Genomic DNA, 10,000 nt, shown 5'->3' with positions numbered 1-10,000 from the left:
ATTTCTACATCTGAGCACTGTCTGTCTGTCTGTCTGTCTCTCTCTCTGTCTCTCCCTCTGTCTGTCTCTCTCTGTCTCTCTGTATCTGTCTCTATCTGTCTCTGTCTCTCTGTCTCTGTCTGCCTCTCTGTCTGTCTCTCACTGTCTCTATCTGTCTTTGTCTGTCTCTCTGTCTGTCTCTCTGTCTCTGTCTGTCTCTGTCTGTCTCTCTGTATCTGTCTCTCTGTCTGTCTCTCTCTGTCTCTGTCTCTCTTTGTCTCTCTGTCTGTCTCTCTGTCTCTGTCTCTCTCTGTCTGTATCTCTGTCTCTGTCTCTCTCTGTCTCTGTCTATGTCTCTCTCTCTGTGTCTCTGTCTCTCTGTCTCCCTATGTCTGTCTCTCTGTCTCTCTCTCTGTCTCTGTCTCTCTGTCTCTCTCTCTGTCTCTGTCTCTCTTTCTATGTCTGTCTTTCTGTCTCTGTCTCTATGTCTGTCTCTCTGTCTATGTCTCTCTCTCTCTCTGTCTCTCTCTCTCTGTCAATGTCTGTCTGTCTCTGTCTCTCTCTATCTCTCGGTGTCTGTGTCTGTCTCTCTGTCTGTCTATGTCTGACTCTCTGTCTCTGCCCCTCTATCTGTCTCTGTCTCTCTGTCTGTCTCTCTCTCTCTATGTCTATGTCTGTCTCTCTGTCTATCTGTCTCTGTCTGTCTCTCTGTCTCTGTCTCTCTCTCTCTCTGTCTGTGTGTGTGTGTCTCTCTCTCTCTGTCTATGTCTGTCTCTATCTCTGTCTCTGTGTATGTCTGTCTCTCTGTCTATCTGTCTCTCTATCTCTCTCTCACTGCTTGTGTCTATGTCTCTGTGTGTGTGTGTCTTTGTCTCTCTGTCCCTATCTGTCTGTCTGTCTCTAGCTCTCTCTCTCTCTCTCTCTCTCTCTCTCTCTCTCTCTCTCTTCTTTTTTCAAGGCCTGACTAAGCGCGTTGGGTTACGCTGCTGGTCAGGCGTCTGCTTGGCAGATGTGGTGTAGCGTATATGGATTTGACCGAACGCAGTGACGCCTCCTTGAGCTACTGATACTGATACTGATACTGGCCTTGCCTGTGGTAAATGATCGTCGCGTGGCGGAATCCCTGCCAGCCTGAATTCAAGGATGCTGGCTGATAGTGATCAGTGTGGCTCTGCTCTCAGGAGGTTGTTTTAACAACCCACCACGAGAAGAAGTCGGTTCTTTTGTCACGGTCTTCAGAGAGGCGCAGAGATACCTGTTATTCACACGAGTGCTTGTTAGAGAGTGGAACAGAGGGAGTGAGAGAGAGGGAGGGAGAGAGAGTGTGTGTGTGGAGAGAGGGAAAGAGAGAGGGGGGGGGAGCGAGATAGGTTGGAGAGAGAGAGAGAGAGAGAGAGAGAGAGAGAGAGAGGTTGAGCGAGATTGGAGAGAGAGAGGAGTGGGGGTGAGGACTATCATTCAGGGGTCTGTTCTCCTCCCTCTCTCTCTCTTCCAATCTCTTTTATTCTCTCTCAAACTCTCTGTCTCTGTCTGTCTGTCTGTCTGTCTGTCTGTCTGTCTCTCTCTCTCTCTCTCTCTCTCTCTCTCTCTCTCTCTCTCTCTCCTAATCTTTCCCGCCTCAGAAACGAAAAAAAAACAAAACAAAAAAACTAAAACCCAACACGCTACAAGTGATACCTTTGGATAAACACACTAACAAACCATTTTGTAGATGATAATTTTTTTTTTTTTTTTATGATCAATGTCTATGTGGTGTGTGGCGTTTCTGGCAGGTGCCCAGATCCAGGAGAACATCTACGCCTCGGGGTGTTCTGGGGACGAGGTGGTCCTTCAGTGCCCGGAGATCCACCGCATCGCCATCAAGCGCCTCTTCTACGGCGTCAAGAGGTCCTGGGACTGCCAGCAGGTCAGTGCGCGCCAACGCTCAGCTTACATCACATATCGTCTTCATTACGTTTATTGTATTTTTTTGTATTTGTACTTCTTTTTATCACAACAGATTTCTCTGTGTGAAAATTCGGGCTGCTCTCCCCAGGGAGAGCGCGTCGCTACACTACAGCGCCACCCATTTTTGTTGTTGTATTTTTTCCTGCGTGCAGTTTTATTTGTTTTTCCCTATCGAAGTGGATTTTTCTACATAATTTTGCCAGGAACAACCTTTTTGTTGCCGTGGGTTCTTTTACGTGCGCTAAGTGCATGCTAGCACACGGGACCTCGGTTTATCGTCTCATCCGAATGACTGGCGTCCAGACCACCACTGAAGGTCTAATGGAGGGGGAGAAAATATCCGGCGGTGGCTGAGCCGTGATTCGAACCAGCGTGTTCAGATTCTCTCGCTTACTAGGCGGACGCGTTACCTCTAGGCCATAAGTCCACTTACAGCTGGAATATTACAAAACACTGCAGTGTCTTGAAGGTGCCCGCTTTGTTCATTTATGTCATGGTTGCTGTGTTTTCAGACGCACTCATGAAACGTGGTAAAAACACAATTCAAGCAAGGAAATAATTATGAGAAAACAAATGTAGAAAATGCGATGAAGTGTTTGTGGTGGAGGGGGCTGGGGGAGGGTGAGAGAGAGAGAGAGAGAGAGAGAGAGAGAGAGAGAGAGAGAGAGAGAGAGAGAGAGTGGAGTTTAACAGTACACAATTGATCTTAATATTATAGTCATGAATATATGCGTCTACCATAATGTTAAATTGAATAAAAAATGTTTGAAAAAAAAAGTTTACAGTTGGGCCAACAGCAAAGTGACAGCAGTATTGTCAATGGTTTCTCCATTGCAATGGGAAATCATTTTGTGAAGGACTATGACTGTCAACCTAGGAGGCAAAATTGCACTGGCTCTTTGGGCTGCAGCAGACACGCACACACACACACACACACACACACACACACACACACACACACACACACACACAGAGAGAGAGAGAGAGAGAGAGAGAGAGAGAGAGAGAGACTCAGACAGACAGACAGAGAGATATATAGACAGACTGACAGAGACACAGAGAGAGAGAGAGAGGGGTGATTTATTCATTTTAGGCCTAGGCCTCTCATGAAGGGGATTGTGAACAATAGACAGACACAGAGAGAGATAGACAGATAGGCACACACAGACACACACAGAGATACACAAACACAGATACACACAGAGACACAGACAGACAGAGAGAGACAGGCAGACAGACAGACACAGAGGGTGACAGAGAGAGACACAGAGAGTGAGAAAGAGGAAAATAGAGAGAGAGAGAGGGAGAGAGAGAGAGAGAGAGAGAGAAAGACAGACAGGCAGACAGACAGAGACATAGACAGAGACAAACAAACAAACAAACAGAAAACGCACATGTAACTCAATTTTGCAGTATCAGTATCAGTAGCTGAAGGAGGCGTCACTGCGTTCGGTCAAATCCATATACGCTACACCACATCTGCCAAGCAGATGCCTGACCAGCAGCGTAACCCAACGCTCTTAGTCAGGCCTTGAGAAAAAAAGAAAAAAAACAACTAATAATAAAAAAAAATAATAAAATAGAATAAAATGAATAAAGTATAAAAACAACAACATTTTAATAATAATAATAATAATAATAATAATAATAATAATAATAATAATAATAATAATAATAATAATTTTGCAATCTCACCTTACCGTTACCACCCCACCCCCAACCTCCAACCCCTCCCCACACCCCCACTCCACACTCCCACACTCCCACACTCCCTCCACTCCACTTTCCCCAGATTCCACGGAAGGAGGGCTGCTGCCAGGCGGACCACAAGGACTGCGTCATCAATGACGACAGCAAGTACCCGACCCTCAACACGCACTGCTCTGGCTATCAGCGCTGCAAGTTCCTGGTGCAGAAGATCCCTACGAGTAGCCGCTGCGGGAGCTCGCCCTACACGGACTACATGACGGTCATCTACGACTGTGTACCGGGTGGGTGTTTTGTTGGAGGTGTTGTGGTTTTTGTGGTGGTTGTGGTGGTTGTGGTGGTTTTGGGGTTGGGTTGTGTTGGGTTGTGTTTGTATTGTATTTCTCTTTTGTATCACAACAGATTTCTCTGTGTGTGAAGTTCGGGCTGCTCTCCCCCAGGGGAGAGCGCGTTGCTATACTACACTACAGATCCACCCATTTTTTCGTTTTTTCTCCTGCGTACAGTTTTATTTGTTTTTCCTATCGAAGTGGGATTTTTTTCTACAGAATTTTGCCAGGAACAACACTTTTGTTGTTGTCCGTGGGTTCGTTTACGTGCGCTAAGTGCATGCTGGCACACGGGACCTCGGTTTATCGTCTCATCCGAATGACTAGCGCCCAGACCACCACTCAAGGTCTAGTGGAGGGGGAGAAAATATCGGTGGCTGAGCCGTGATTCGAACCAGCGCGCTCAGATTCTCTCGCTTCCTAGGCGGACGCGTTACCTCTAGGCCATCACTCCACTTGGGTTGCATTGTATTATATTGTATTGTATAGGTTTGTGTTGTAGTTGTGTTGGGTTGGATTGTGGTTGGGCTGGGTTGGATTGGATTGGATTGTATTGTATTGTATTGAAACTCTCCTTGCACAGACTATATTACTGTTTTCTACAACTGCGTGTCAGGTAGTGTTTTGTGTAGGAGTTGTGGTGGTTGTATTGTTGTGTTGGAATTGGTTGGGTTGTATTGTGTTATATTGCATTGTAGTGTAGTGTAGTGTAGTGTGTTCTATTGCATTGTAGTCTATTCTATTGCATTGTGTTGTATTGTGTTGTGTTGTATTGTATCGAGTTGTATTGTATTGTGTTGTCTGTATTGTATTGCATCATATTGCATTGCATTGCGTTGTGGTGTTGTGTTGTGTTGTGTTGCATTGTATTGTATTGTGTTGTATTATGCTTATTGTATTGTATTGTTGTGTTGTATTATGTTTATTGTATTGTGTTGCGTTATTATGTGTTGTATCGTATTGTGTCGTGTTGTGTTGTGTTGTGTGGGATTGCATTGTGTTATATTGTATTGTATCATTCTCTGTCACGAAAGATTTATCTGTGTGGAAATATACAACAGCAGTCGCTTGTCCCCGTTATTCGTTGTCACCGCATTAAATGTGGTTTAAACTTATTTGGGGAGGAGTTACCCCCGTACTTAACTATTCAAAATGTACTTCAAACCAGCTCAGGTTTTTGTTAGTGCTCAAATTCACATGCCCGCCGGGAAAAAAATGGATAAAAAAATAAGCCCAACAACATAGCAACTAAAACACCTGGACTCTGGGCTTCAATGGAGCGTAAAAGAGATTTGAGAATACTTAATCACTTAACCACGTTCTGGTAACTGATGTATGCCACGTTTGTCTTCCCCGTTTTCTTTATTACCATTATGTCTGACAGTCAGTCGTGTCCGACTATGACCATCAAAACAGCAGAAGAAGCAACTGCTGTCCCGACTATCTGGGCCAGAATTTGATCACAGTTGAGAGTGTAGTGCCCAAGTTACACACACCCACTGTCTCAGTCAAGACAGTCGACATCAGGATGGTCCCCAAAGGCCAAATAGCCCCCCAAGCCTGCTAGTATGAGGAACCGGTGCAAGCTTGCCCACTAGTTTGAGAGTCATAGTCCTTCACAAAAGACTAAGCTGGTAAATGAGTTTCCATTGCAGTGGAGAAACCATTGATTTTACAACTCTCTTTTTGCTGTTGGCCCAACTGTAAGCTTTGAGCATGTCAAGTGTGGCTTCAAAACCCCCATTGAGGTGGAACTACTTCACCATTCAATAAGCACTTCAAATCAACTCTCGTTATTCTGGTGCTCAAACCCACACACCCGTGAGAGAAAAATAAATCCATCAACTAACAAACAATTACCAGCTCCTAGACGTCTGGGCTTCAATGGAGCGTGAAAACTCCCCTAGGGGGATAACCAATCACTTTACACGCTCAGTCCCCATGTCACGGTGATCGATGTGTGCCACGTTTGTCTTCTGCTCTCCTTTTGGGGGTGGGAGGGAGGGAGAGGGGAGTGAGGGGGTGAGAGGAAGGAAGGAGGTGGGCTGCTGCCACTTCAGAGTGATTTTCCTCTCCCTCTTTAGCGTTGGTATCGATGTTGCTTTTTTGTGCTGCTTTTTTTTTCTTTCTTTTTTTGTCCAGTTGGTTGTTGTCAAGCGTAATTGCTTTTGTTCTGTCTCGGCATTTTCTTTTTCTTTTATTTTCCTTTTTGATATTGTTGGGGAAATAATGTAGGATTGTGGTGCAGTGTCTGTTAGGGGGTGGGGGGGTGGGGGAGAGATCGGAAAGGGGAGGCACGTATGTGGGAATGATTGGTTGTGTGGGTGTAATGTGGGTGTGTTGGTGTGTGTGCGTGAGTAGGTGTCTGTGTGTTGAGAGTGGGGGGTGGTTATGCATGTGGGATTGTATGTGGTGTGTGGAAGAGTGGGTGCGTGTGTGCGTGTGTGTGTGTGTGTGTGTGTGTGTGTGCGCGCGCGCACACACATGTGTGTGTGTGTTTCGTGTTTCTGTGTGTGCATGTTCGAGAGCATGCTCGCATGATTTTTTCCCCCTTTATCTGTATTTATGATTATATCTATTTATTCACAACAGTAGACATTTTATCATCATGCTGTCATTTTTTAAACCCCATTCTGGAGGAACTATATAAATACCCAACTACACTTCAAATCAACTCTCGTTGTTCTGGTGCTCAAACCCACCCACCCGTGAGAGAGAAACAATTCCATCAACTAACAAACAAAACCCAGCTCCTAGACGTCTGGGCTTCAATGGAGCGTGAAAACTCCCCTGGGGGATAACCAATCACTTTACACGCTCAGTCCCCATGTCACGGTGATCGATGTGTGCCACGTTTGTCTTCTGCTCTCCTTTTGGGGGTGGGAGGGAGGGAGAGGGGAGTGAGGGGGTGAGAGGAAGGAAGGAGGTGGGCTGCTGACACTTCAGAGTGATTTTCCTCTCCCTCTTTAGCGTTGGTATCGATGTTGCTTTTTTGTGCTGCTTTTTTTTTCTTTCTTTTTTTGTCCAGTTGGTTGTTGTCAAGCGTAATTGCTTTTGTTCTGTCTCGGCATTTTCTTTTTCTTTTATTTTCCCTTTTGATATTGTTGGGGGAAATAATGTAGGATTGTGGTGCAGTGTCTGGGAGGGATTGGGGGGGGGGAGAGATCGGAAAGGGGAGGCACGTATGTGGGAATGATTGGTTGTGTGGGTGTGTGTGTGTGTGTGAGTAGGTGTCTGTGTGTTGGGGGTGGGCGGCGGTTATGCATGTGGGATTGTATGTGGTGTGTGGGAGAGTGGGTGCGTGTGTGCGTGTGTGTGTGTGTGTGTGTGTGTGCGCGCGCGCGCGCACATGTGTGTGTTTCTTGTTTCTGTGTGTGCATGTTCGAGAGCATGCTCGCATGATTTTTTCCCCCTTTATCTGTATTTATGATTGTATCTATTTATTCACGACAGTAGACATTTTATCATCATGCTGTCATTTTTTTAAACCCCATTCAGGAGGAACTACATAAATACCCAACTACACTTCAAACCAACTCTCGTTATTCTGGTGCTCAAACCCACACACCCGTGAGAGAAAAAAAAAATCCATCAACTAACAAAAAATTCCCAGCTCCTAGACGTCTGGGCTTCAGTGGAGCGTGAAAACTCCCCTGGGGATAACCAATCACTTTACACGCTCAGTCCCCATGTCACGGTGATCGATGTGTGCCACGTTTGTCTTCTGTTCTCCTTTTGGGGGTGGGAGGAAGGTGGAGGGGAGTGAGGGGGGGGAGGGAGAGGAAGGGAGAAGGTTGGCTGCTGACACTTCAGAGTGATTTTCCTCTTCCTCTTTAGCGTTGGTATCAATGTTGCTTTTTTTGTGCTTTTTTGTGCTTTTTTGTGCTTTTTCTTTTCTTTTGTCCAGTCGGTTGTTGTCAAGCGTAATTGCTTTTGTTCTGTCTCGGCATTTTCTTTTTCTTTTATTTTCCCTTTTGATATTGTTGGGGATATAATGTAGGATTGTGGTGCAGTGTCTGAGGTGGGACGGGGTGGGGGAGAGATCGAAATGCGGGAATGATTGGTTGTGTGGGTGTAATGTGGGTGTGTTGGTGTGTGTGTGTTGGGAGTGGGGGGTGGTTATGCATGTGGAATTGTATGTGGTGTGTGGGAGAGTGGGTGCGTGTGTGCGTGTGTGTGTGTGTGCGCGCACACATGTGTGTGTGTGTTTCTTGTTTCTGTGTGTGCATGTTCGAGAGCATGCTCACATGATTTTTTCCCCCTATATCTGTATTCATGATTGTATCTATTTATTTACAACAGTAGACACTTTATCATCATGCTGTTATCTTTTAAACCCCATTCAGGAGGAACTACATAAATACCCGACTACACTTCAAAGCAACTCTCGTTATTCTAGTGCTCAAACCCACACACCCGTGAGAGAGATAAAAATCTATCAACAAACAATTACCAGCTCCTAGACGTCTGGGCTTCAGTGGAGCGTGAAAACTCCACCAGGGGGATAACCAATCACTTTACACGCTCAGTCCCCATGTCACGGTGATCGATGTGTGCCACGTTTGTCTTCTGCTCTCCTTTTGGGGGTGGGAGGGAGGGAGAGGGGAGTGAGGGGGGGAGAGGGAGAGGAAGGAAGGAGGTGGGCTGCTGACACTTCAGAGTGATTTTCCTCTCCCTCTTTAGCGTTGGTATCGATGTTGCTTTTTTGTGCTTTTTTTTTTTTTTTTTTTTTTTTTTTTTTGTCCAGTTGGTTGTTGTCAAGCGTAATTGCTTTTGTTCTGTCTCGGCATTTTCTTTTTCTTTTATTTTCCCTTTTGATATTGTTGGGGGAAAATAATGTAGGATTGTGGTGCAGTGTCTGTTAGGGGGTGGGGGGACAGAGATCGGAAAGGGGAGGCACGTATGCGGGAATGATTGGTTGTGTGGGTGTAATGTGGGTGTGTTGGTGTGTGTGTGTGTGTGTGTGAGTAGGTGTCTGTGTGTTGGGGGTGGGGGGTGGTTATGCATGTGGGATTGTATGTGGTGTGTGGGAGAGTGGGTGCGCGCGCGTGTGTGTGTGTGTGTGTGTGTGTGTGTGTGCGCGCACACACATGTGTGTGTGTGTTTCATGTTTCTGTGTGTGCATGTTCGAGAGCATGCTCACATGATTTTTTCCCCCTTTATCTGTATTTATGATTATATCTATTTATTCATGACAGTAGACATTTTATCATCATGCTGTCATTTTTTAAAACCCCATTCTGGAGGAACTACATAAATACCCAACTACACTTCAAACCAACTCTCGTTATTCTGGTGCTGAAACCCACACACCCGTGAGAGAAGAACAAATCCATCAACTAACAAACAATTCCCAGCTCCTAGACGTCTGGGCTTCAGTGGAGCGTGAAAACTCCCCTGTGGGATAACCAATCACTTTACACGCTCAGTCCCCATGTCACGGTGATCGATGTACGCCACGTTTGTCTTCTGCTCTCCTTTTGGGGGTGGGAGGGAGGGCGAGGGGGTTGAGTGGGGGCGGGGGAAGAGGAAGGAAGGAGGTGGGCTGCTGACACTTCAGAGTGATTTTCTTCTCCCTCTTTAGCGTTGGTATCGATGTTGCCTTTTTTTTTATAATCCAGTTGGAAGGGAGTGAGGGGTCTCCCGAAAAAGGGAGAAGGTGTGCTTCTTCTTCTTCTTCTTCTTCTTCTTCTTCTTCTTCTTCTTCTTCTTCTTCTTCAGCGTTCCCAGGCCATGTTCAGACGGACAATCCAGAGTAGGTTACGAAGTCTGCAGTCCGCTGGAGCTCTGTCGCCGTTCCCCATAACTCTTTCTGGAATGTTGCGGGACTGGGCCAGATCTGGTGCTTCAGCTGTTTGTGTGGAGGGCAGTCTTGCAGGACATGGACTGGAGTTTGAGGAGCAGTGTCACACGGACATTGGTCTGTGTGGGAAATTTTCAGTTTGTAGAGATGGGAGAGGAGCTGGCAGTGGCCTCTCCGTATTTAGCGTGCGTATCGATGTTGCCTTTTTTTTTTTTAATCCAGTTGGAAGGGAGTG

The 10,000-nt window shown here is 46.0% G+C and overlaps 1 protein-coding gene across 1 annotated transcript in view; it reads left to right on the top strand.

Annotated features, from left to right (window-relative positions):
• Positions 1-10,000, top strand: part of LOC143283230 (uncharacterized) — a 150,251-nt gene that overhangs the window by 128,287 nt on the left and 11,964 nt on the right. Inside the window, exons 2-3 of the mRNA XM_076589405.1 lie at positions 1,752-1,885; positions 3,719-3,917. Coding sequence (XP_076445520.1) covers positions 1,752-1,885; positions 3,719-3,917 — 333 coding nt within the window. The remainder of the gene's footprint in view (positions 1-1,751; positions 1,886-3,718; positions 3,918-10,000) is intronic.

Source organism: Babylonia areolata, chromosome 6, assembly GCF_041734735.1.
Source record: "Babylonia areolata isolate BAREFJ2019XMU chromosome 6, ASM4173473v1, whole genome shotgun sequence".
NCBI lineage: Eukaryota > Metazoa > Mollusca > Gastropoda > Neogastropoda > Buccinidae > Babylonia > Babylonia areolata.
Note: the sequence above shows the minus strand (reverse complement) of the source record. Positions and strands in the feature narration are given on the sequence as shown.